Source organism: Pezoporus wallicus, unplaced genomic scaffold, assembly GCF_028554395.1.
Source record: "Pezoporus wallicus isolate ANWC-B61680 ecotype Strahan unplaced genomic scaffold, APGP_CSIRO_Pwel_v1 contig_2456, whole genome shotgun sequence".
NCBI classification, from domain to species: domain Eukaryota; kingdom Metazoa; phylum Chordata; class Aves; order Psittaciformes; family Psittacidae; genus Pezoporus; species Pezoporus wallicus.
This window is the reverse complement of record NW_026637053.1, coordinates 1,713,422-1,740,594: the sequence shown is the minus strand read 5'-3', so window position 1 is coordinate 1,740,594 and position 27,173 is coordinate 1,713,422. Positions and strand designations below refer to the sequence as shown.

At 38.6% G+C, this 27,173-nt stretch overlaps 1 protein-coding gene across 2 annotated transcripts in view; it reads left to right on the top strand.

Moving 5' to 3' along the window:
* Positions 1-27,173, top strand: part of TRIQK (triple QxxK/R motif containing) — a 59,100-nt gene that overhangs the window by 4,311 nt on the left and 27,616 nt on the right. For both annotated transcript variants that reach the window (XM_057402995.1, XM_057402994.1), the window contains one exon: positions 13,860-13,940. In XM_057402995.1, the coding sequence (XP_057258978.1) occupies positions 13,880-13,940 (61 nt within the window). In that variant the 5' untranslated portion in view covers positions 13,860-13,879. The remainder of the gene's footprint in view (positions 1-13,859; positions 13,941-27,173) is intronic.

Here is a 27,173-nt window from a genome sequence, read left to right as displayed (position 1 = left end):
TTAATGCAGTTTTAACATCCCCAGATTTTCAGCAGCAGCCTTATGATTCCTGATACATTTTTCTTCATCAGAATTATGTTTGAAGGTCATGGGAAAATGTCAAAGCACCCCAGGTGCTTTTGTATCACTAGCTGTGCATAGATACCCCTCTGATTCAGTGGCTTGATTAAACACTTACTCCAGGCATTCTTGACATGGACAGTGCTAATCCCTTTTTTTTCCTATTTCTTCTGCATATTTTTTTAGCAGCAAGGGCAAACATTTTTAAGTTTGATTTTGCCTCTGTAACCACCTATTGTAGTGATACAATGAAGAGGTTTATACAATGCAGTTTGTTGTGTCCCAGGACTTTTTGTAGTGTTAAATATGATAATTGATACATCAGCAAAATACTGTTTATTCATGTGCTGTGATTGGTTTTGGCATCATCCTTCATCCAGTGTGTTTTATGATCAAAATCAAGTTGGAATTGGAAAGACATGGTATAATGAATTAGCCAGCGTAAGCCCAATAGCAAGTGTAAAGAAGGATGGGAGGGTGACACAGAAATCCAGGAATAGATGCTGAGCTGGTAAAGTGAATAAATGGGGAAAGACTGTTATGAAAGCAGAAGCTTATGTGGAAAAGTCACGCCAGAAAGGGTAGGTGTGAGAGAGGGAAAAAGCAAAGGTTAATAGTAGGTTAACGTTGAGAATGGTATTGGGAAGTTAAAATCCAGAGGGCAGAGGGAAGCACGCCATTTTGTACACAAGTTTGTTGTCACCTACTAATGCTGTTATTTCTATTCTTAAGTAAGACAACAAAATAAAAGATGGGGTTACATTGCCTGTAGTTAGTTGCCTCTAGCCAGAAAGCCAAATTTATCCTCATGAATTTCCATTAAAATAAAATAAAGTAATGGAACAAAATAACCTTTTATGTTATGAACTGTTTTTTATAGTGGGGAAACAGATTGGGTTGGAAATGTAGTAGATTTCAAAGTTTCAGTTGTTTTCTCTCTGGCTGTGCTGTATGGTGTAAATGAAGAAAAGGTTAAGTTTACCTGTGATAATTCCTTCTCACATTTACATTATCAATCAGCCTTTGTAGCTTTTTGTGCTTTTATCTATTGTGTTTTCATTGTAATCTTTACATACAAAGTTCTCAATTCTACAAACTCTTATGCTCAAATTTATTCATGAATGGCTCTGACAGATGTGCTCTGGAAGCCTTAGATGCTGCGGTTTAAGATGCTGCCAGCTGGTCGCTTTTTCCCCACCCCTCAGACTGCAGGCTGTACAGAAGGCCCAGCAATACCTGCACCCTCAGTTTGCCTCCATCACCTTAACTGACACCTCTTTTTGGGCAGCTTGCGCTATGTGTAGTCTGGGAATGGGGTCATGGGAGCAGAATGTACCCCTTCTTCTTGCCCTTTTTTACAGGCTGCTCACCCTGGCAGAGAGGTGATTACTTGGGGTCAGCAACATCTTAAAGCTTCTCAGATACTAAAAGCTTATTTATAAGTCTCCTATGTTTTCAAGCCGAGCATGTTTTAAAAATTCTATTACCTGTGTGTTCAACTTGCACTGTACTAAGTCATTATGGATAGCATTTCAGTACTTGGCTTTACCATAACACCATCTGAACTGAATCTCTCACCTTGTGGTTTTGTCTTCTTTTAAAAGTGATCATGCCTAAAAGCTCATACTAAAAATCATAATCTTTCTTTCATGTAATGTGTAAGCTATAGAAATTGTCCAGTAGGCGGTTTTAGTGTTGCACTCGTGTGGAGGTAATTATGCTGCCTTCAATTAAGATTACGTCACTTACTTTACTGCTAGACCAGTTTTGTATTACTTACCTTCTTGCCAAAAGGAAACAGTTAACCTGAAGCAGTGTATTGCTTGTTTTGTTTTTGTGTCTTGGCTGTCAGACTGAAAGTACACTCTCTGTATGGCTAACTTTTAAATTTGATTAGGTCCTTGATTTACTGTTACTCAACTAAAATTAATTTAAAAAAATAGGCCTCTACAGTAACAATAAAATGCATAAAGACCTGGTGAGCTGCCAGGACTCAGAAGTAATGGCTCGAGGCCACTGTCAATGGATGTGAGCTTGTGGAGACTTTCCCCCGTGTTTGTGTCAGGTGTGATGCTTTTTGCTATTTTAGTCAATTGTGTGTAAATGTAAAAGCAGTAATAGCAAACAGTAGATGGTTCAGTGATTGCTGGGTTGATGAAGAAAGGATGAAATTAAAAGCATGTTTGGGATCATGGTAATACGAGTCTGTTAAAATGCAGTTTGCCTGCATGTGTTGAGGAAGAAGGAATGCTGCATGTGCATACAGAATGTAAGATCTTTTATCTTCTAAATCTGTGACTGTGGGAGGGCTTGGGGTTTGTGAGGAAGCTCCTGTAGCCATAGGGAATTCAAGCGCAGGGCAGTTCAAGAAGGGCTGGTGCTGCCTAATAGAGGTGGAGGAGAGGTAAGAGGGTGCTTGGAAATGGCTTAGTAAGACCAGTGCTGGAATGTTGCCTCTAGTTCTGTTTCTATTAAAAACATGCTCTGAAAAATTTGAAGGCATGATGAACTCCTGGAAGAGGCAGATGGACTTCTGTTAATGATACTGCCTTTCATGTTTGCTGTGATGTTTCTGATGACACATCTAGCTTAACCTCACCCATGTTGGACCTCAGCAAGTCCTATTTGCTACCTGTCCCACCTGTCTTTTGCAAAGGCCCTCCTGCATACAGTGTGGAGTGCCATAGGCAAGGCTGTGCTGCGACTGTGTGAGCTTGTCATTTATTCCTGTTACAGAGGGTATGGAAAGCACTTTTTCTTTTGTTGTATATATGCATCATGGGAGCTGTCTATAAGTTCTTTTTTCAGCTTTAGATTTGGTGTGATTAAAGTATGATTTGGTGTGATTAAAGTATGATTTTTAAATGCGAACACAAAGAATTGCAGCAGCTTATCATTTGGGTTGTTTTTTTTTTGATTCGCAGTTGTAAAATGGTCAGAGCAAGGATGGATGTTGCTTCCTTTAAATTTTTCCATAATTTGGAGTGAAGAGGTTAACAGCATTCCTAGATTGCTGTTTACTTCTTTTTTTCTGAAAGGCAGGGTAATTTGAAAGTTTGGATGATTCTGGTATCTTTTTGGGTATAGAGAAAGCAGCAGACCATCAAGTTAAATAGGAAGAGGCTACTCTGGAAAACTGATAATTGTAGAGACAAACCTGTTCAAAAAGCTTCAAACAGTTTTCATTTTAAGTACACCAGTGGGGTTAAATAATGTTAGTAACATTTGTTGGCGTAACAGATCATCATAATTTAAAACAAAAGGTCCCAGCACACTTGCTTTTATCATTTACTGCTTCAGTAAAATACATCTGAAATGATTTACAAAGCAAAGCTTCTGGATAAATTCTTCCAGTTCTACATGGGAAGAGAACCTGTTTGTCTTCATGCATGTTTATATAGACCCATGGAAATTATGTTCTAAATGCGGGTACTGTACTAAAACATAGCCATATATGCAGAGTAAAGAATTCAGAGTACTTGTATTGTCATTTATTGCACATAAGTAATGTATATTGTATAGGCTTGGTGTAGTTCTCTATCCTGACCATAGAAGGACTCTATAATCTTGTCTTGTTACCATGAAGGGACCTTCAAGGAGACAGAATGGTGTGTGTAGAAAAAGCTCAGGGCTGTGAGTCTCTGACCAAACTTGTCTGCTTCTAAGCCTGCAGACTGTCCATGCTGGAAGCAGTAAAGAGCTGGAAAGATGTTTCCCCTGTACTCTATTGGTACACATTTTCATTAACTCACCTTAATTAAAACAAAAGTAAATCAGTGTGGAAACAACTAGGATGACTTGTAAAGGTGAGTGCATGGGATATTTTTAAAGCTATGAGCAGAAGCAGCTCTTTTTCAGAGTTGGCCCAGCTCTCCTTAAGCTTCTTAAGCTTGGTTACAGGATTCAGCTTTTGGTACAGTTGTAGTCAGGCTGAGTAGTCATACTGGGAAGAGAGCAGACCTGTAGTTTCTTGTGTTGAATCTGTTCTTATGAAAACCAGCCTGAACTCATTTCACTGTATGCTCCAGCAGGTTTGGGGTTTTCTTTTTGGTTCCATGCAGTCTACAAGGCTAGATTTCAGGCATATCTCCTCCTCCTAATAAAACTTCATGGCGGTGCTGAAGCATACATTCCCCTTTGACTCTGTCCAGGGTCATGTGCAAGTCCCAAGTGCTTAGAGGGATGCATGCAGGAAATTAGAGTGAATGGAATGGATTGTCTGCTGGTTTATCTCAGGCTAGGTTTTCTGAAGAAATGCTTGCAAGCTGATAGCTACTCATTAAATGTTCTCTTTTAAGAGTCTCATAACTATTCAGTTTCTGTCTAGCTTGAGGTGTAGGAACCACTGACTCATTGGAGGTATCTTTTAGGCTGGAAAAGGCTAACCTTTCACACATTAGAACCCAGGATCTTAAAAATGTGCCATCTCTAAAAGCAGAAACCCATGAAAAAGTGCTCAATTTTGTATTTCAGTAATATTTTTACAGTAAATAGAATTTTGTGTGTACTGTGTGACTTGAAATGGAGTACTTTTTTCCAATGTGTTAGTCTCAGCTGGTGCCATCTTTTTGTTGGCATTCTCCTTGACAGTGAACCTGCAGCAAAATTTCTTCCTTTTGAAACATGCACTGTTTAGCAGTGGGAATATATGGGACATAGTCGTCTTCCATCCTGTGGTGGTATAGGAAAAGCTGAGAAAAGAACCCAAGTAGACCTTGCACAAATGGTTGCATCCAGGACCCTCTCGCATCCACATGACTTTCTGGTATTTCAGCTGACACTTTTCTCTTGGTTGATGATTTTTATTTTTGGTACCTATTCTTTTCAGCTGCATTCCACACTTGCCTGCTCTGCCTTAAAATGAGACAAGTAAATAGTTCACCGCATTTTTTGGTGGCTGTTAAATCTTATTTTAAAATTTGACTGTATCAAGATTTTAACCTGATTTTGATCAAGTCCTTTAATTCAATTTTTGTTCAAGATTCAGATTTTTTTATAGGTATCAGTGATCTCGTATTCCATTTTTGCCCAAATAGAACATAAAGCTCTTCAAGAGATGGTGTCATGTACACTGTTACTTTATTCTCATCTTAAAAATCACTGCCTTTAATGGGATCTCAAGGTAGGTTTCAGGAGAGCCAAGTCTTGAGCAATTTAGATATAATCTGCAGAGTGTGCTTGGCCTATTGTTTTGAACTACTTTAGAAACTACTGCTGATGTTATTTAAGCCATATTAAACTCTTCACCCAATTATGGCCTAATCCTTCAAAAGCAATAGAGTAGGACTTAGTTTTGAAAATGCTGTTGCTAATGTCTATGTGTCTGTTCACTAAGCTTGTCTGTTAAGCTCGTTATTAAGTGCTGTAGGGCAGAACTTTACATTTGATCTCTTAACGCTAAGTTATCTGCTGTTTCATCTACTGGGTTTTGTCTTGGACAATGCTAAAGGAAAAAAATACGAAAAATGATGTGTTAAGGCTGAGGAAATGCATATCGGCTTTATCTTCGCATTTTATATGAAAGATTAACAGGTCATTATTTTAATCAGTTACTTAAAAATAGAGGAAAACACAAATGCCAAACCCACCAAATTAAAACTTTTTACAACTAATGTTTCTTCTGCTTCGTGTCTAGAATAGATTTATTTTTTGTTTATAAGGTGAGTTGCTTTTCTGAATGCCTAATACAGCATTTGAGACAACAAAAGTTGCATAAAAGTGTTTTTCTTCATTCACAGGTTAGTCTGTTTAATACTTACCAAGCTACAGTACTTTCAGAGAAAGGGAAAAAAAAACCACCACCTCACATTCATTCTGAGCCCTGGATGTAAAGATTACCTTTTAAGTCCTTTTGATCACCGGGTTTGGTAATAGAACTAATAATTCCGTTTTGCTGAAATGTTATTTGCTGCTGTCATTTGTAGCCTGCTTTCAACTTTTGCATGCTTGCTCAAGGTAAGAAGTGAGCCAATCATTAGGATATAAATGTGGTGACCAGTGTTAGTGATTCCTATGACTTGGAGTCATGTGAAGGGACACTGTATTATACTACAGTGAAATGAATAACAGAAGGGCACATTTGTATGCCTTGCGGCTTTGTGTGGCTTATTTGTGGCTCTTTTCTCTGCTGGTTTTCAGTTATTAGGTTGATTGTCAAGCATGAACAGACTGTTTGCTGAGTGTGTTTGCTTTTTGCGAATGATAGAGCAATTTCCGTGTAAATGGAGTCAAAATAGATGGGATATCACTATTAGAATTAATGGGGAAAAAATTAAGCTGAAACTTAGCCTAGCATACTCTTAAAGGCTTTTTTTTTTCATCTTTAAACAGGGTGAGAGAAAAGGAAAAATTCCAGCAGTTTCAAATTGTCTTCTTTTGATATATTATTTCCAAGAAGCTGTTTAATTTTTAAATCATTCACTCAGAAATTTTGTATTTTTAATGTTCCAAGATAATGCAAGCGAAAAAAAAAAGGCACAGTAGAAGCAAACAAAAAAAAGATCAATATGGAATTGTGTGAAAAATTGGATGTGAACAGCTTCAAAAGTTACAAACTTTATTCTTGCTGAAGATCATTATCCCATTTTGCAGTATTGAAAACATTGTGAAAAGAGACTTTCTGTCCTCTGGATGGTTGTGAACTGTAGTTTAAGATGGATATGCTAAAGGGAAGTAGAATTACTCCCTAAATATTTCTTCTCACTTAAGTAAAAAATAAGAATCTCATTTCCATCAAAAATTAGCCTAAACTTAAAATCTAAAAATGAGGAACTGACAAGTGTCTATAATTAAAGCAGCCAGGCTTACAGCAGGCTATGACTTGTAGCCGGTACCAGGAAAGGAGCAACATCTGGAAAAAAATGGAATTTTTGTGACTTCTAAAACTGAAGAGATGCACAAATAAAGAGATCATTTTCTGTTTTAAAGGAAAGAAAAAAAAAATGCTTTTCCTCTGCTGTAACACCTATCAGGGCAAAACAGAGTTTCTGAGGTTTTGAATAAGACTTCAGTGAAACCACGTGACGCTCTATTAAAGGAACTGTAACTTCATAACATATTGGAAGTGAAGTGCTTAGGCAGACTTAGCTGATTTTGAAATTTAAGGTGTATGACCTCTAGCTTTATACTTGTTATTTAAATTATTCCCTACTTTGTCAAAGGAAATGAGTGCTGGAGGGGTGTGTGGTGGGGATCAAAGGGGGAATAAAACTGCCTGGATTTATCTGAACTGCAAAATGTTCATTGCTGATGCTTCAGTTACTGAGACAGAGCAAATAATTGTTTCTCATCGTTGCTCTTGACTTAATGAACTTTTAACTCATGAGGCAGAGAGCACGTGTTTCATTTCCGTCCTTTGCAGTTGTGGTGATGGTGATGTCCTCTGTACTTACCCTCAGACTACAGTGGTGGCTGTACAGCATCTGCAATTGCTCTGGTGGAGGCTGTATCCATCCCTGGTGATGTGCCTCTGGGCATCAGGGTGGTCTGGCTGCCCGTTCTCTTCCTGCCATTTTTCGCTCTGATTTTTACCATAATCCCTGTTCCTCCCAAATCCCCAAAGTTTAAACATGTTGTATTATTCTGGAATACTGCATATGGTGTAGTTTATCATGTAATTTTCCCTTTAGCACAGATTACGCTTTCCCCTGGGAAATACTACTTTTTGAACTGTGGGGCAAGGCAGAATCAAACCACATGTATGCTTTTTTTTAATTCATGAACTTTAAGAATATTTTCTTGACACACTAGTGCACTTATTTTCATAAAAATGAAAAAAAAAAAACTTTGAGCTTTTGCAATTTTAAATTTGGTCAGATGAAGATCTGTCTTCATATTAAACTGAATATGTTTCGCAGATGGTATATCTCTACTTGGCTCTGACGTGAGTAAGGGAATTCAGTTCTGAAGACAAATAAGAAACCCAAATAATGAAAAGTAAATGTAAGGTGCATGGAATAGCTATAAATATAATATTCTTCTGCAAAATGTCATACTGTTGTTATAACAAGTATAACACAAATTGCTCAATAGATATCTTCTGTGTCAGTAATGTTTTTATAAGTGAGTTTTGGCCTAGTAAATTTTGATTCTTCTTCCCATAGAAGCTGTGACAAACTGTATTCTACTGGGAATGGAAGGAACCTTTGACATTTTTAATATCCTCTTTTTGCTTAAAACCCCTAAATTATGTAAGTATGAAATCTTTTAAAAAAAAATCTTGGTTAGGTTTTGCAGTCCTTGAAATTTTTACTTTTTCCAGGCTATGATGAATACATTTAATGATAATCTTTTCAACTCTTCAGATGTTTAAAAACATTTAACATCTAATAAAAATAAGTAGTCTTTTTGCTAGAGAAGCAAATGCAAATATTTGGGCCTAAATAATCCTGCCCCATTTTAAGTACTTAGGGGAGGTTTAGGAGCATAGCAAGGAAGATTGCTGCAGGCAGTTTGGATTCCTTACCATTGCATCTCTTTCTTCATTCACTGCAAAGGGGGTGGAGGTGGCCTCCTGTATAACTGGAGTGTTTCACTTACCTTCCTGAAATTAGGTGGAACTAATCTGGGTTGTTGATGAAATTTGTGTTTCATAATACATATTGCCTCAGGATTTTGAAACATCCAGGAGAATATGTTGAGTGTTCATATAGACTATTACCTGTGTACTACTTCTGTAAGTAAATTCAGATCTAATTTCATGGGTTCTCTAGGCAGTGTAAAACTAACAAACAACAGAACAGCTCCTTTCCCTACAATGCCAAGGGTGCTCACTGGAAGTTAACAGTGTGTGTTTTGTTCCTAGTGTTTACATGAAGCTGTGAAACAGCCTTGTATACATCAGAGTAAAAGTTGTAATTCCTAGATGGTTTTAATCTTGGGATACAGTACAGTGTTTGTTGTCCTTGTGCAAAAAGATAAGATTATTTTAGCAATACTTGTTCCAGCTAGAGTTATGGATGCTGTTTTTTTTTTAATTTATTTTCCCAAATTTAACTGAATTTAACTCATCTCTGCTACTTTCAAGGTTAAATTAAGTAAAGAAATGTTACATTCCTTTCATTAAAAGATAATGAAATAAATCCCCAAGGAAGATAGAGCTAGATTCGGCAAGAAGCATGATGGGCAGGTACTCTTTCCTAGATGTGTCATCCTTTGACAGAGATTTTCCAGAGGAATGGTGAAGACTTACCAGTAGAACATGGAACGTTTTTGGTTGGGTCTTTCATTTTTTTTGTTTGTTTCTATGTTTATTGTGTTTGGGTTTTTTGTAAGTAGTAGTAGTAAAGTTTTTTAAATTCTTTTGGTTAAAGTATGGTTAAAAAATTCAGCTGCATTGTTCTTGCAATTTTGCCTGTGGGTTAATTCCACTGCATTTCTTCCACTGCTGTACAGACAGACCTTAGTTTCTGTACTTCAGCAATGCGCCAAAAAAAGCAGTTAAAATAACCAACAGCAGTGATTTCCAAAATACCTACATGCAGACAGCTTCCCACTTTAAATGCAGTGCTAACGTTTCTTTGGAATAACTTGATGTTCACAGAGGATCTGATGTGCTCCTTGGATTTTACCCGAGGAGGATAAAAGGCAGTTTTTGCTCTCTTGTAACTTGTGTTTTAATATCCTTTATTAAACTATGAACTATGGAATTGACTGGTAAAAGATGAATTCTTTCACTGACATCAGTAAGCTTTGAATCATATTAAAAAATTATTTGGGTTGTGGGTTCAGATTATCAACATGCACTGTATCCAACAAAAAAAAAAGGAAGAAAAAAAAAAAGGGGTTGGGGGTTGAGTTAGATATTCATTTGCAATTAAGGATAAGTTACTTCTGCATATATACACATATTCACTGTGCATTCGCCTGCATTTTCAATTACAGCTGAAGACTCGGTCCAGTACCTTTAGATTCTGTAGTGGTTCTTTTCTATCTAATCTGTCAGGTGTATTTCTGCTACAAAACTGACCATTATTTCTGCTACAAAACTGACCATTATTTCTTTAACATACCTTCTATGTTAGGCAGCTTGTTGTTGAGGAATACAGACATATTGTCAAATATTACTCCTAAGAAAGTTTGCCCATGTGCACATACATGGATCTTCAAGTGTTCACTGGTTCACACTGTAAGCCTTATCACTGTTATTAATCATTTGTATTACACCATGAATTCACAAAGTTCAATCTCTGTGCTATATAGTCCCTGTACTTCTTGGTATTTCTGAAATCAGTCATGGTATGTTTCTATTTCATTCAAGTACTTGATTTTAATTTTTTTTGTTGTTGTTGATACAAGCTTTATATGCATCAATAACAGTGAGTTGGGATTTAAACACTACTGTGGTCAGACCTTGAATGAACAATCAGAACTGTTTTTCTGTCTCACAAAATGCTGTTGATTGTGGGAGGTTATAATAGGCAATTTATTGTGTTTTTTTAATTATCAGTCACTGCTTATGAATAAAAGAGGAGAAGAATGATGTGTGCTGAGGGTGTAAGCCTTCAAAGCTGAACTACTGAAGGGTAAGAGAAAGAGAGTGATAAAACAGTGAAGGGTGCCACAAAAGCAAGGATGTATTTTGACCTTGTATATGTCCATAACGGCAATAAATACAAAATAATTCCTTTGGACCTTGCTTTATTTTCTTAAAACCAGCTTATGGAAAAGCTTGAAAGTTAAGGAGGGCTCATGTTGCCTTCAAATAGTTACTCTTGAAGTATTTTTAGTAGCCTGTAAAGAAAAGCAGTGACAACTCCTTTACATGTTTCTTAACTAGTTATGTAGTCATTAGAATTCCAGGGACCTGAATGCTGCTGGGGTACACACAGCATGATGCACTGCCTATCCATTTGGTTTGGCAAAAAAATACAGCAAAAGCTAGATCTTCCACTTGCTGGCATTGAAGGCAGTGGAGCAGCCAGTTGGAAAAGACTTGAGTGCTAACTTTGCTTACACTAAAGTTAGGATGACCAGTTATTCCAGGATGACCACTCCTATTTTAAATATAGAAAACATGCTTTTCAAATTGTTTCATGGCTCATAAAGGTTCCAGGATTTTCCTTCTTGAAAATCTGATCAGAAAGTTACATTGGAGAGCACTCCTGCAGCAAGGTTCATAAATAATAAATATTATCTCGTATTAATCCATATTTTAGTTAAACTCTGGCTCATGGCAAGTTGCTTCCTTGGGGAATGCACAATTCTTTACAAGAGAAGGTGATGAGCCCCAGTCCCTGAGGAATTAAATTGTGAAAACAATCTCTGTTTCGTACATGCTAATACAGATCTGTTATTCCCTTTCCACATCTATCACAACATATTCTAAATTGTGGCTGATCTTTTATGCAGATAGCTGCCTTATTAGACATTGCGGCTGTATTTGCTAATGTCTCCATGGGTTTCTTGGGCCTTTGCTATCTAACCATCAAAGCGGTGGACATGAATGATGATTACTGCATCCCTTTGAAGAACAAAGAGGAGTCTGGGTTCTAGATGCGGCAGTTGGTGACACTGAGCCACACGAGCAAAAATGAGCATTTCAGTGGCTACTATTAAGTCAGGAAATAATTTTTTGTCTGTGTTTCCTTCTTGAGTCTTATTGGCACTGTTAAAACTGCAGGCATCTTTCACTGCTTATGTTTTGTTACAAAACATTAGGCTATTGAAATTGCAAAAGGCAAGTCAAAACAGTCTCTAAAAGTGGCATAAAAAAGCCAAAAACTAGTTTTGCAGTGTAAAAATATATGTTATCTCCAACTAGCCAGAAGTTCAAATGGTACTTTTATTTTCCACTCGATGTGAATGTTATGTGAGAAATAAAACTCAGTCAAGAGAGTAGCTGGGAAGCATATTAGAGGGGCAAAACCACCAGTGGATTACAGTTCACTGTTCACAGTTCACTGTTACGTGTTTTACATAAGATAGGGGTATGCTCTGTGTTAAACAAAAGTAATGTATGGAAACATTAGAACACTATGATTGAGGTTTCAGTTTGGATTAAGAAATAATGGCAATCTTTTATACCTTGTTATTATTTCTGAATACCTTTTAAAAAAAGGTGTTGACTTCTGAGCACCTAAGTTCTTTTAAGCTGTGTCCCACACTTTAAATTAAGGATTTGTCACTTGGCATTAAATGCCTATAATTCTTACAGAAGAGATAAATGCAAAAGATGAAACTTTGTGGATTGAAAACACATAAATAACTGATGGGATCATTCCTGCAGCTGTACATTAAACCTTGTTTGAAACTATGAAGGAGATAATGGTACATGTTTAAGGCTGAGATGCTGATGGTAGTGCATTTAGCAGTGTCTTGGCATGCTTTTTGGCCCATGATTTGGCATCACAGTGCCTTTAAGGGCTGCGCTTCCCAGACAGTGCGCCTTGGCAGAGCCTGGGGAAGCTCGTCTTGCTGTAATGCATCTGGTAATGCCTAACAGAGAAGTATAACTCACAGATACTTCAGAGCCATATGTGCACAATCTGTAGACAGTCTGTGGTTGCCTGGGACAGTTCAGCTGAAGTTTGCCCTTGGCACAACTTGCCAAGGCTGGTTGGGAAAAAGCAAGTGTTGGCTGTTGTGCATCTTCTGCGCTCGAACAGTAAATCTGACACTGGAAAATGTCAGCCTTCCTGTGAGTGCAGAGGTTGGTGTTTGGAGGCTTCTGTCATAAAGGTGATCAAATGGTGGGGCTTACCACCATTGTGATGAGTGATATATTCAGCCCATCCAAAATGGTTGAAAAATAGTGTTTTGAGGAACAACTGTGACTGTAAAAGGCAGATATTTTTTGACTGTGGAAAAAGAGGTGAAATGAGTATATTTGTAGAATCTTTCTGTACCATTTGAGTGGCAGCCCTGTGAAGAGATGAATAAGAGACCATAAGGTTTTCCAGATTAAATGGACATATTTGGAATTTGCTGGAACACAAGTCAGATGACACTTGTTCAGTTACACTGATGGTGTGACAGTAACAAAGTACCAAAAGAGCATCTTTAGATGAATGATGATGCAGTTTCCTGTGCAATCCTTGTGTCACCTGTTTGTGCTGTGTAATGTGAGAAGCCCATTCGAGAGTCAGGACGGTTGTTACTTAAATGCATTGAAGGTGATCTAAATTCTCAATACCTCTGCTGAGAGGTGTAAAAAGGGCACAGCTCCAGCTCTCACCTTTTATTCTCCACTTTCTTTTCATTCACAGATCTGTAGAGCTAGTGGCAGGAAGGTGGAGTGTGGGGTTGTTGTGTTTTAGGTATCTGTTCCTCTGTTTAGCTCAAGGTGGTTGAAGGGCTGTGGCTGCAGCAATTACACTAGTGCATGCACACATGCCTAGTCCTGTGTCAGACATATTGTAAATGTGTTTGCCAACAACGGAAGCAGCTCAAAATGCAACATTCACTCCCTGGTTTACGAAAAAAACAAAAAAAAAAAAACCCAAGAAAAAACATACCATACCATACAAAAGAATGAAATTCAGTGGTACCAGATGCTGAGTTACTGCGCAGTCAGTTTAAATCTTTTCCTCTTTTTTATTCAAACTAACAGGTATTTGGTAATGTTAATAACCCATGCAATGGGGAAAAAGGTATGTTAGAATTTATTAAGAGTCGTCAGAGTAGTGATGATTTAACTCTGGTGTCGTGTACTCTGGGAAGGCTTATGACTGTGTATAATCATAGCATAACATGAATGTTAGTTTTTTCCAATGTTGTATGTCATTGATTTCCTTAGTAAGTTATTTAGGAATAATGTTTACTTTTTTTTCTTTTTTTTTTTTTTCCCCTGCTGTTGACAGTAATTTTTGGATTGAAAACCATGGGTAGAAAAGATGCTTCTACAGCAAGAACTCCTGTTGACCAGTACAGGAAACAAATAGGTAAGAAAAACTTGTGTGCTTAAAAAAAAAAAAAAAAACTGTTTTTGTTTGTTTGCTTGTTTTTTGTTTTGTTTTTGATATTTTTGTTTGGTTTGGTTTTGTGGTTTTTTTTTTTTAATTTGGTTTTGTTTTTTTCAGCCAGACCTGTTAGTGTAACAAAATGTATTATTCCTCTTCAAAACCTTTGTTTTGCTTGTGAGTGGTACAAAATAAGGCACACTCCAGGGAAACATTTGTTATATGTTGTTGACTAATTCATTTGGCAAAACCTTTTATGAAGACAGTGTTTCAGGAAGCTTGATAACATCCATGTTCTGTGTTTAGAAATAGTAGTGAAATACTGCAGTGCAGTGGCTCCATGATATTTTTTGAACTGTTGGAACAGTCCTGATTCTTCCGTTTGTCTCCAGTCAGATATGGGCATTTCTAACAAAACAGTGTTCCTGCTTCATAACAGTTTTTGATATGCTGAATGATACAGGCCTTTACATTCTATAACTGCATTTATTCTCACACTAATGAAATACTTTTAACATGTTAATTGTTTATTTTCCTAGGTCTCTTTCTGTTCTCACCTGTTGTATGCATAGGTAACTTGTATACAAAGTATGCACATGCACACACATGAATGCACTCCTGTACTCATACACGTACCTTCATAGCAGACTCAAATCTCTGTTTCTTTTTTAAATGCAAAGGCAGGTGACTTATTGTTGGAATCCATATGTAAGGATTCTATCTCTAGGTGTTAAATAATATTATAAACAAACACAATATTTTAAAAGAACGTATATAAAATGAAGTACCTTAATCTATACTTAGTTATCTAAGTAAATGACTTTGTTTTAAAATTGCTAAGCATCCACATCTGTGTTTAAATGCACAGAAAAATACCAAGTGTCTCTGAAAAATAGGCTGTTTATAGTGTATATTCTTATGGTGAAAGAGCTACTGGTATGTAAAGAGTCTTATTTTTGTCATGTCATACTTTTTTAGTGCTGCCTTATTTTAATATAACTTTTAATGGTCTTTTCTGCATCTAAAGTTGAGAGTAGGGGAGTATTGTATATTTTATTTATTATAGATTGCTCCATATTTTCTAATCTTGGGCAGTTTATGTCTGGCTTTCTCGGTTCATTCTCTGAGATAGTTAGATAGTTAGAAATGTGGCTGAAAATTTCTGATTACCTTTGCAGATGGGAAGCAGATATACTGGAAAAAATGTTTAAATAAATGGGCACTCTGCTTTTGTGTGATTTAGGTTTCATGTAAAAAACCTTGCAAGGAAACTATTACCTAGCAAAAGATGACACCAAAAATATTTCACCCCAATGGGTTGGGTGAAAAGTTGGCACCCTGCAGCCAATAGTCACGTGTAACTGGGTGTTTGAATAGAGGATGATTGCATTAGCCTTCTGGCATTTTCTCTACGTATTTTCATGGTGGTCACTTCTTTTTCAGCCACCTCCTTTAGGGTTGCTTTTCTTCCTCTTGTGCATGACTTCAGGTGACCATGGTTGAACTTGTTTTTCATAGTTGTCCGCAGGGTGAGAGAGACTGGTGATTTCCAGTGGGATCCCTGGAAGGCAGTATGGCCTGCTGGAAGACCAGGGGGATGTAAAGCTTCATCTAAGTATGAGACTTACAAGATTTCCTCTCACTGTTTCACAGCTTGGGCTACTTCTTGCATGTCACTACTGCATGGCACTGTGGTTGCACATTTTACAGTTGTGAGATGCTAGGACTGATCATCTGTGCCTTGGTCAGGGGAGGGGACACTGTGCTGTGTAGCAAGGGGGCGAGAGTATTTGTATAGGGGCCCAGTACTCAGAGGAGTCCTGTTATATTGCTGACTTTCCGGTTTCAAGCTAGCATGTTGTCTGAACAATTTGGCACCTTCCCTGTTATACGATGCAGCACCGTGATCCGTTGGGTACTGCAAAATACAGTGTCTGAGGGGGCTTATAATAAGCTCATTTTCCTCAGATGCGACACATTGCTCTTAACTTGGCAAAAGCAGGTGTTAAAAATTGTCGTAGGGAAGAGTCTCACACCGGCAGGCAAATAAACTACATAACCTAGGAGGTGTTTCTATGATTGTACTATTCCTTAGAGGACAGAGAGCAAGAATGAAAATAGACCATTCACTGCCTTTTGCGCTGGTGATGGTTGTTTCAACTCCCATTCTGGTCATTCACTATAGCCATAGAGTTTGTCAATGGAAATTATTTTTCTGAACTTAGTGAATTAGAGGGGGTTGAAAATTCATGGATACAGTTTTATACTTTAATGTAGGTGTGTTTGAGTTTTATGTACAAGCATTTTGTGTTAGCTTTAGGCCTGGTAGCTGAGCTTAGTGGAGCCATCTCTCTAGTGTCATTATGCCTTCAGGTGTATTATAGGACAGTAGGTGTATTACTGACAATTGTCTGATAAAGAGCTTTTCTTGCCATAATGAACATGGAATCTTTTTTTTTTTCCCTGTTACTTCTTGATTTATTTCTTCTTACATGGTGTTGCATAAGTGATGATAATTCATCTGTTTATCACAGAGTCATGGTTGAAGTTGGCAGGGTCTTCTGGAGGTCATCTGGTCCAACCCCCCAGCTCAAGCAGGGTCACCTAGAGGCAGTTACTCAAAAGAGTGTCCAGATGACTTTTGAGTATCTCCAACGAGGGGAACTCCACAATGTCTCTGGACAGCCTTGTTCCTGTGTTTGCTCACCCTCAAAGTGAAAGGGCTTTTTCTTACATGTTTCAGTGCGTGCCTGTTGCCTCTGGTCCTGTCGCTGGGCACCACCTGTCTCCATCCTCTTTGCACCCTCCCTTCAGGGGTTGGTTGAGTTCCCCTCATTGATGAGGTCCCCCCACACTGATGAGGTAGGTCCCCCTTGAGCCTGATCTTCTATTGGGTAAACAGTCCCAGGTCTCCTCCCAGCCTTTCCTCATAGGAGAGATGCTCCAGATCCTTAATTTTAACTCCTCTTGATCCGATTTCAGAGTCTTGATCTGATTTCATTTACATACTTACTAGAAATTATACAGAAAGAATTTAAATGTTTTCCTAAATTCCATTAATCAAATAAACCCTAGATTGGGCAGCTTAGGTACTCTTTCAGGGATGTTTTAGTGTGAGTCTGTCCAGTAGAAGACTGCTCCAAACAGAACGCCATCATGCTCCAGGCTTATCTATTTTGGAAGTGGTTGTTTGATCACCCTTCCTCAGATAGGTTATATCTAGAAACAGTAAGCAAAGGGAGGTTGAATGGGACTTGTCTTTAAAAGAATTAATTTATCACATGCATTAAAAGTTCTATATACATGTGTGGAGTGATTGCCATCCTTCCTTTCCAGGCATTTGGTATGTATGGCTTCTTGAAAATACGACAGATGCTGGCTGAACAGCTGTCTCTTGTTGACTAATGGTATGGTGTGATTTCTTAGCTCATGATTTAATGTTTTCTAGCCTGCTGGATAGAAGGTAACCAGATTGAAACGTTTTTAATACCTTTTTTGTTTGATGGGAAATGGCAGTTTTCAAGGAGCAACATGTCACAAAGTCACGTCAACTTCAACACAATTTTCAGTTACATGTTTAGCAGAGTAATTTAAAATAAAAGCAGATTTTTAATTTCAGTTTGTTCCAAGCTTTCTGTTTTGTTCTGAGTTTCCATACGGCATGCCACATGTTTGCCCTGTGCCATGGTTCAAGCTCATGTTGATCACTTCAGTTCAGCCGTTTGCCTTTTTCTCTCCTTTATTGAGCGCAGGATCGCTCATGTCTTGTTTGCCACTGTGCCATTAGCAGTTGCTGTTTGCTTCAGTAGTATTTTCAGAGGATTCCCCTGGTATAGAGATTGATATTGCTCTTCTCTGTCAGCTGGCTTTCAGCCATCTCTCCTGCCACCAGCCAAAATTTGTCTGTAGTGCCTCTTGTTCAGCAAGTGCTCCGGTATCCAACAGAGCACTGCCTTTTCCTCTGGGAGCAGAGGCAGCCTTTTCGTTACCAGACCAAACTGGCACTAGCTTTGTGAAGGCTGTCCCCAAGTGGGACAGGGAACAGCAGCAGCAACCTTCTCAAGCTGGCTTAGACTGTGCCTGGAGGAGGGAGGATGGTGCTGAGGGAATCTTTCCCCATTCAGTTCCCCATGAACAGCTGAGGTTTTGGAGGAGGAATGAGGGAAAGTAATTTTAACACTCATTATTCAGCTCTCTCTCACATATCCAAACATATACCTGTAGTGCAGCAACAAACGGGGCAGCTCTTCTACATAGTGTTTCCTTCTCACGGCTGCTGTTTGTGCTGCTGTTTCTAATTTGCTGGGATTGGAGGAAAGGTGTGAGGCAGTATGCATCTTTCTGCATTTATGCAGCTTTGCTCCACAAATGCTGTGAAAATAGCAACAGGTTTTACACCATATTTGCTTTGTTTACTGTTATGTGTGCTTTAAGTTCCCAGAACAATTCCACATGTATATTTTCCATCCTTCATCTGGTGTGTCGGTTGCTCGGCATGGAAGCTGCAGGATTTGTGGGTAGTGTTCATGACTCGTGTGATTGTGGGATCCTAAGCAGGCATACTGAGAGGTTTATAGCATAACTAAAACCTGGTCTACAAATCAGGAATAGACATACTTTTGGCTCCTATTACTATTGTGTTGCTGTAGCATAATTTTTCATGAGGAGAGGTTGTTTGCCAATCATTCATCCTCCAATTTGTAGACTCAAGGTCTGCTTATTGTCTCCTATGTATCTTCTGACTTGCTGGCTGGATGCTTTAGGGGCTGGAGCTTATATAGGCACAGCCCAGGGGGTCTCTAGCTCCTCACATCCACTGGGAAGGAATAAAAGTTATGAATGAAAATAAATTCTTTTGTTTTGGAAAGCACAAGGTGCTAGGCTGGGCACAATCGTGAGGTGGTGGAGGTGGTGTTCATTGGCACAGCACGTGCAGAGTGATGGGGTGGTGAAGGGGACTGGGTGGGAGTCCTGAGACCCCAGCTGTAGCAGCGCAGGAGGGAAAAGAAAACCGCCCACCTGAACTAGCAGGTTAAACTCTGTGTGAAGTCAACCCTTTTTTTGAAACTCCTTGGTGTGGGGAGCTGTCCTGAAGAAAGGCACCTCATCCTAGTGCCAAGGGTTATGGTCCCGCTGTAGCCCCAGTGAGATGAAGAAGAGCTTGTGTCTCGGCATGATCATGGTGGGTAGAGCTGAGCTCTGTCGTCTTGCAGCCTCCTGCAGAGTAGCTGAGCTGTCAGCTGGGTAATTGTGAAGGAAAGTGGTCCCAGTATCCCAAACCAGGACTGGTTTGTGGTAGTATGGTTGCACTGATAATATGAAGGAATAGACAGACCTTGGTGAGATGGATGGATGGAGACTAGTGGCAGCAAGAGTGTCTCTGGACTTCCCATCTCCAGCTCCCAGCTCAGTTGTGAGCGTGAACCTGATGCCTCCGTGTCTCCAGAGGGAAGCCCTTCTTGTGCCATCTCTGCTTGCCCAGCTGTTAGAAGTGTCTTTACCCTCCACCACCTCACTTTTTTCTGTTTTGTATGGTTCACCTCTTCTATTTTTTGCAGTTAATTTCCCCCTACCTTCCTTACCCTGAATAGTGCCATTGCTCAAATCAGACTGACTGCTAAGACTTGTCAGCTCAGAAAAGGGGAAAGTATTACATTTTGACACTTTCTCATGAAATATATAATACACTTTGAAGTGAAATGTGATTGTTTTGGTTTGGATCAGGAAATGTTTGTAATCAGCATGAAAATTTTAGATTTAATTTCTGAAACAACAGCAACAGCAAAAAAATGTTTGGATGGAATTTGTGTTGAAAATTTCAAAATCGCACCATTTGTAACAAAACAGGAATTCCTGTATCTTTCGTCTTTTAAGAAAAGGCACGGGACCAGAATTCAGGGTTTGCATCATTGAAATTGCTCTCCACTGTCACAAGCAAAGATGTAGCAGGGGTGATGTCAATGGAATTAAAACTCTCCAACCTATTTTTTTAATTCGTCATCTCTTTTTTCCCTGTGTTTGATGTCAGTCACCTATTTACTGGGGGAAAGCTAGGGAGGGGAAAAGTACAGAAACAACTATTTGCTATTCTAAGTGGAGAAAAAAATGGGAGAGACCTCTCCTACTATTTATTTAGAGTGTAAAAACAAAGAAGTAGGCAGTTCCAGTGCATATGGAACATTACATTTACTTTCTTGAATTTTTCTAATAACGACTTACTGTTAAGCACATAATAAAGAGAAGCAGAAAGAAACCCCAAACCTAACTCCTTTTGCAAGGAGTTGGCAAGGTTTGGAATCTTTTCCTCTGCTGAGTTTTGTACTTCTCACTGATATGCCATGGATACCACATGCAGTCCCTTTTGTTTGGGAAGAATTTTTATGAAGAATGACTTTCATTGTCACAAAAAATGAGCTAGATCTTTTGGTCAGTGATTGCTGTTTTGAATTCAGTTTTGTGCCAGTGGCATCACTTCTTGGAAACTAGAGCAGGAGCAGCTGAGGAAAATAGTGCTGTGAAGTGAAGCCTAGTCTGGCTGTACTAATTTAATCCACATTTTGTGACGATTGGGATGTTTTTAAATATGTTCTGTGAAGGCTGATGATGGATTTTAAGCCCATACAGTATGTGATCGCTTATTTTTTAAAGTCCAAAGCAGTAAAGCTGTTTTATTGCCTTGGCTTGGAGCATAAAAGGTGATGGTAAATCTGGATATGTACTTGTGTTTGTGTGGATATTATTCAGTTTTCATTTGCAGGGCAGACACAGCCCCAGCCTGAGCAGGGGTGGGAGGGGTGGCTGCAGAGCCAGGGGACTGTGGGAATGTGTACAGAGTTTGTGCAAAGATGCTAAGGAGAAGGGTGTATCTAAACCATTGTCTCCCATCCTCTCTCCACAGCAAACCCCTAGAGTTTCTTTGAACTTGTTTGATTATACTACTCTTACTGTACATTTATACTACGCTTGTTTAGTACTTCTATACAGATGGAGGCTCACAGTCTGCTCTTACTTTAATCTCATCGACAACATCACCATTTCACTCAGTAGAGTTGCTGCGAACTTTTTTATAGGTGTAAATGAGAGTGAAATTTGACATGCTGTTTCCAGTTGCTGAGCTGCATTTCAGCATGGTGTTTCAAGCACTTGCAATTCCTGTAAGGTATCTGGTGTCTAAAGGGCTTTTGCAGATACATATTTATGCTTGTACTTACTCTCAGCTTCTGATCCATTCTTCAGTGGATTAATTTCTGCAGTCAAATCAACCTAAAACAACCTCTGCATTCTCTCCAAAATTCATAAAAGTTTTGCTATAGACACATATGTGTGTGTGTATTACATTCAGAGGCAGAGCAGATTAACTTTTTTAGAAATTCTTTCACCAGGCTTTGAAAATCTTCGCTTGTATGTGTGAAGAGTGGACTTCAAAGTACTTGTATTTCAGTGTGAATCTGTAAATCTAACTTCAGATACCCATTTCTAAAAATCTCAGGCATAATTTTTCTATGTGTACAGTGTTCATATATGTGCACTCTCTGTATACGGTGCATGTGCTTATATTTGTGGGTAATATTATGTCAGTATAAATGCAAGAAGAGTTGGGCAGTGAAATACAAATCCAATTTCCTGCTATTTCATTATAAGGTAGCAGTGTGGAAGGCATAAGAATGAAGTGACCGTGCACATGCATCTATCAAGATCTGCTTGATGTTTAATGTGGACAGCATTTCTTCAGTTACTATGCTGTGAGATACAGCACTATTTTCTTTTTTATGAAGTGTAAGAAGAAAGACATGGAGTCCCTCTGGCTCAATTCAAAAGGTATATCTGAAGACACTTTCGTGTTTCATGCTTCAGGACGTGACCACTTCCATTAGGTAGTTCAGCAGGTATTGGACCTATTTATGGCCTTAATAAAATGTGTTAGATGTCTGTGTTCAGGGTAAGCATAACCGCAGAACAGTCATCTGGATTTTGTAATGAATTCGTTCACATTGGTGATTGCTGTCACGTAGTCTGTTAATTGCATGTTGTCAGGGATTTCTGTAACTGGTTTGTATTAAAAATATTTTTTTCAGTGGAAGATTTTGCTTCTAGTATGCCTTATTTTGGAAGAAAGTTAGGAACTGGCTACATTGTGGTTTTCAAGGTCTTGAACTATTTATGGGATTGTCTGCTAGGCTCTGCATATTACTTGCAGGCTTAAAGTATGGATAGGAAGTGAAGTAACAGGGCAGCAGATCTTAGCTCAAACTGCTAGAATGAAAATATAAAAAGGCAGTTGCTTAATTTGAATTACAGTTACAGAAATTGCAAGCATTGTGCAGCTAGTTTTTGCTTTTACTCAATGGTAAAGGCTGATTAAAAATAAGCACTATTGAAAGTATTCACACATTCAAAGGTATTTCAAGATTTTTCATTTGTGTAGCAGTTAGATCAGTACAGCAAAACACCATGATGTGAACAAAGAGCTTCACAATAAAAAGTGGAATGTGGGAAATCAAATACTCTGCCCTGATTGAGTGCTTAATAAAATTAATAAATTTACAGTTAGTATAAGGCAAGTAACTAATCTGGTTTTTAATCTCTGAAATACTTTACTTGAAATCTAGTCCTTGTCACCATCCCAGCTTCAAAATATCCTATTTGCCATGGGACCAACCAAGTTGTAGACTGCTAAGGTATTGGTATTGTTCTAAAAGAACTCATATATTAAATAATAATATTTTGAAGAGTTTTGACTGCCTGTTAAATAGGAAAGGTGGGAAAAGCCTGCCTTTTCCTTAGTTTATTTTTTGTGACTATCTTAGAATTATCACTGTATCTGCATTGGTGCTGTAGGATTTGTAGCAATACTGATATCCTCGATTGTGATACTTGATTTTTCATTAACATTTTAGAATGAGTGGAGTTTTTTTGTTAGAATTAATTTTCCTATGGTATTTTCACCAAATACCTGTGGGCTTTCTTGTTCATAAGAACTGGGGTTTGGATGATCTAGGGTGTAATAGGTAAAAGGATGTGACACAGCTCATCACTAAATCACTTGCTCAGGTTCAGCCTAGGTGATAGTCATGGGAAGATGGTAACTGCCTAGCAGATGTTGGGTGGCATTTATGATGCGATGTTTTTGCATTCAGTTCCTAGTGGAGAAGTGTTGAAAAACATCATTATTTGTTGGCAGTCAAAACACAGGAGCTGGATAATGAACTAGCATATGGAGTGAAACAGTATCTTAGCATTAGACATGGTCCCTTCAGCTCAAGGTTACAGCGTACTGATGAGAGCGTGTCTCACATTCCCTGAGGCTGTTGTGAGTAAGTTTGAACTTGGAGAGTGCATTAAACTCCTCAGCTTTGGACCCCTTGGGCGCAGTGCTCGTGTTGACCTGGCTTTTAGCAGTGCTAATTAACTTGGCCACAATCTTGTGCATTATATGACAATGCATCTCCTAGTTTGAAGTTGGCTTGCACTTAACCAGTTCATTTCACAGGCAAAATGAGTGTGCAGCTGTTTGTGTAGACCTGGCCTGAAGGAACTTCAGTCACTGTCACTGAAGAGCTGGAAGAAGTTCAAAGTAGGATTCAAGTGGGGCCACCTAGGAGTTTTGCAAGTATTGAGTGGGGATGTGTAAGAATCATCTCTGTAGGCTTCTGTTCTAATGAGTGAAAGGTCTGAATTTGGGCTGGTGGTTCATGTAATTTGTAGGCTAAACAAGCCTGGTACTGCTTTCTGGCACAGAGGCCAACTGGCATCAAATGACACTGACCATACTGTTAAACTCTTTATCCCTAAAACAGAGTGGTTGCTTGCAAACCTCATATTGAAAATTTCTCTAGGCCCATGTTAACTTTTGGGCCATGTGTAAGAATTGCTTGGGAGAGGGATACTGTGGGTACAAACTGTGCCAGGGACTGTTGTAACAACTAGAGTGTGGATACCATTGAATTCCAGTTCCACTTGGCATTGTATAATATATTGTAATATATCTGCAAGCAGATAGCCAGAGGGTACAGTTTGACTTTACAAAGCAACCTTTAGCAACACCTACCTCTCTCAACTTGTTCCTGTTACTATGTCACATAGTGTGTGCCATGTCTCAGGTGGCACAGCTGTTTGAGTGCCATTTTGATCCAGCTTGAATCAGAAATTGTGCTGGGCAGTTTTTCAGTTGAATGAATTCCTTATCTACTTCATCATCTGGCTGCATGCACAAACTGAGATAATATGCATCAAAGAGCAGGACGGCACACAGCAGAGGCTGACGTATGTGGCAAAACTCAAGCCAACAAATGCCATAAGCCAGTATTGCTGTTGAACATACTGCAATGCCAAGCCACACCTCAAGTGGGTCTAGGAAAAGTCTTTATTCCATATAACATGCAGAGTGACCGGATTAGGAAGTGTAAAGGATTGGCTTCCTTTGTAGACTTCCCCCAACTTCTTAGAATCACTTCTGATTTCAGTCCATTGGCCTCTGTTGGTCAAATGAGTCCTACTGTCAGAATTACATTATGAATAACTATGATAGTTTAAATCCATGTATTTTTAGAGGTATTTCACACTGTCTGCAGTGAACAATGATGCTGCCTTCCCTACATGTGGAAGGTATAACAAGACATGAATGCAGTTATTTTTTTGGCACAACCTCTTCCATAATGTTTAGGTATAGTATGGTGTGTTTTGCCTGACAAACATTAGAAAGAAATTGAGTGAAGCAACTTGTGGGATTCTCTCAAGAAATACTTTTCCAGAAAAGACAGGCTGAAGTCCGCTGTGTCTTTTCTGGAATAGATGGGGACTGTGCAAACTCGAATGAACTGCACAGGGAGAAACATTGAATAAATTGCAAATCAAATAGAACTGAAGGTACAATCCTTAACATACTTCATAGTGTGAAGTGTCTCAGAAAATCAACCTGTTAAGTACAATACCAGATGGAAATGATCGGTAGAGTTACAAGAAAATCAAATTCACGCCTGTAACACAGGAGGCTCTGTGTATCTTGATAGGCAGCTTGGAAAACCACAGACTCCACAGCATATATTCCATGGAAGAATTTCTGTCCAAATGCTTTAATGGAAAAAGCAAATATGACCTGTTGTGTTTGTATAGAGAAAACTATCAGATTCAAATGAGTAATTGTCATGAAAAGGACAAAGAAGGAAGTGCTTTCATATGCTCTTCAGAGAGGGAGAATAAAATATTTTATCTGTGGCAAAAGCAGGAAACATGTAGTGCACAGAGGATTGTCTTCCCCATCTTACTTCTGTCACTGATGTAAAAAGAGAAAGTAAAAAGCCTAGTTCAGTGTTAACTTTTTTTGCTTTATCCAGCTACCTTTCAGGTAATTTTTAGTCTGGAAAGAAACACTTCCTACAGCCAAGACGCTATGAGTAGGAAGGTTGGATTTTATGGTGGTGGAGCCTGGGGACAGGTATCACAGTACTGCATTTAGAAGAGTTATTTCAGATGCTCATCCTTGTAACTGGGAGCAAAATTAAACCCATAAGTGTGAAGATAAAATGAATAACATTTAGATACTGGAAAGGCTCATTATATTTCTTCAGGATTTGTTTGTTGGCTGTTGTCAAAATACTATCAAAGAACTGTGCATGTTGCTAATTTAATAATAATTTTGGAAAAGTTTCATGATAAGGAGGCCAAACCCCAGTACAGGTTGCCAGGGAAATTGTGAGATTTCCATGTCTGGAAATCTTTTTAAATTGGTTTGTTTGAAGACCTGAGACACGTGATCTAACTTTGAAGTTAGCCTGGCCTAGCTTATGTTAGAGTAGGAAACCTTCAGAGTCCTCTCCATTCTGAATTATGCTGACATCATGCCATTATTCTCATTTGTTTCTGAAATGCCAGGAATATTTGGTTAGAGTGGTACAGGCATAGAGTCCTGCTACAGAAAAGGTTCTCAGAGCTGCTCAGTACATTGCTGTGCATGGGTAGCTGAAGGAATAGAAAGCTAATGATATAGTACTTGTCATGCACTGCTACATAGGAATGCCAGGGTGGGTTGCAGCAGCATCTTAAAACATGGTTTATGTCTTTACTTTCATGCCTGGCTAGTTCCTTACCAATGCTGCCAATTCATCAACTGGAAATCATAGAGGGAAAGTTCCCTTGTTTCTGATGATGACCCATGCATGCATTTAAAATAAAGATAAGAAATATTAAAGCCACTAAATGTGGCACTGGAGGCACCGTGTTTGAAGTACTGAGTACTGCTTTGCTCATCCATGTTTAAGAAAGATGAATCAAAAGTGAAGGACATGCTGAAAGAACTACTAAGCGGACCAAAAAGAGCTGAGAAGAGCCTTGTTTAGCACAGCTGAACACAAACTAAAAAAATATGGTTCCTCTTGGTGAACTTTTTGGGAGTAAGCACTTTGGAAAGACATATATTTATAGTCTGTAACTGGCTATAAATTGTCTGTAAAGAAACGTATCTGGAAACTAAAAAGCAGTTTCTTACCAGTAGGCGATTGAGCGAGCTTCTTGAGTAATGTCCTACAGGTAGGGCTAAAGACAAAAAAACTCACAAAACTAACTTGTTTTCCAACTGATCTTTTTCTATGATCAGTTTTGATCAAAACTGCATGATATGGGTGCCTTCACTAGCAGAGTACTGGATTTCAGTAGTTCACCACGTCCTTCCTAGTCATATGTTCCATATGGACAAAGTTTCACTGTGAAGTGGAGCAGCTTTCCAAGATATTTATAGCTAGAAAATGCATTTGGAAGGATTACCATAACTTTCTGACTGTAGTTCTACTTGTGGAAAAATTAATACTGAGTATTTTCACCAAAACCAAGATTTTAGGAGAACATAAAACATAATCTTGAATTTTGCAGGTTTTTTCCATTTATGATGGGTAGAATATAAAATTCAAGCTGAAAGTCCACACTGAAAGAAGAGACGTGAGGGAAGATGGGCACATTTTGATTGTAACGTTAACCTTTGTTTTTCAATGCCTGTGCTAGCAACAGAATGTGGTGAAACTACCAAAAGTTTCCACATCATGTTTTCCTGTTTGTTTTGGTTTTGTTGGTTTTTTGGTTGGTTGGTTGGTTTTTTAGTACACTGCTGGGTGTACATTTGGTGTTGCTGTTCTTTTTGTTCTTTGTATTATAGAAGTGCAGTACTTAACAGTCTAGTAGTACGTATAGTATGCAATTTCTTGGAGGCTCCTCAGTTGTACATCT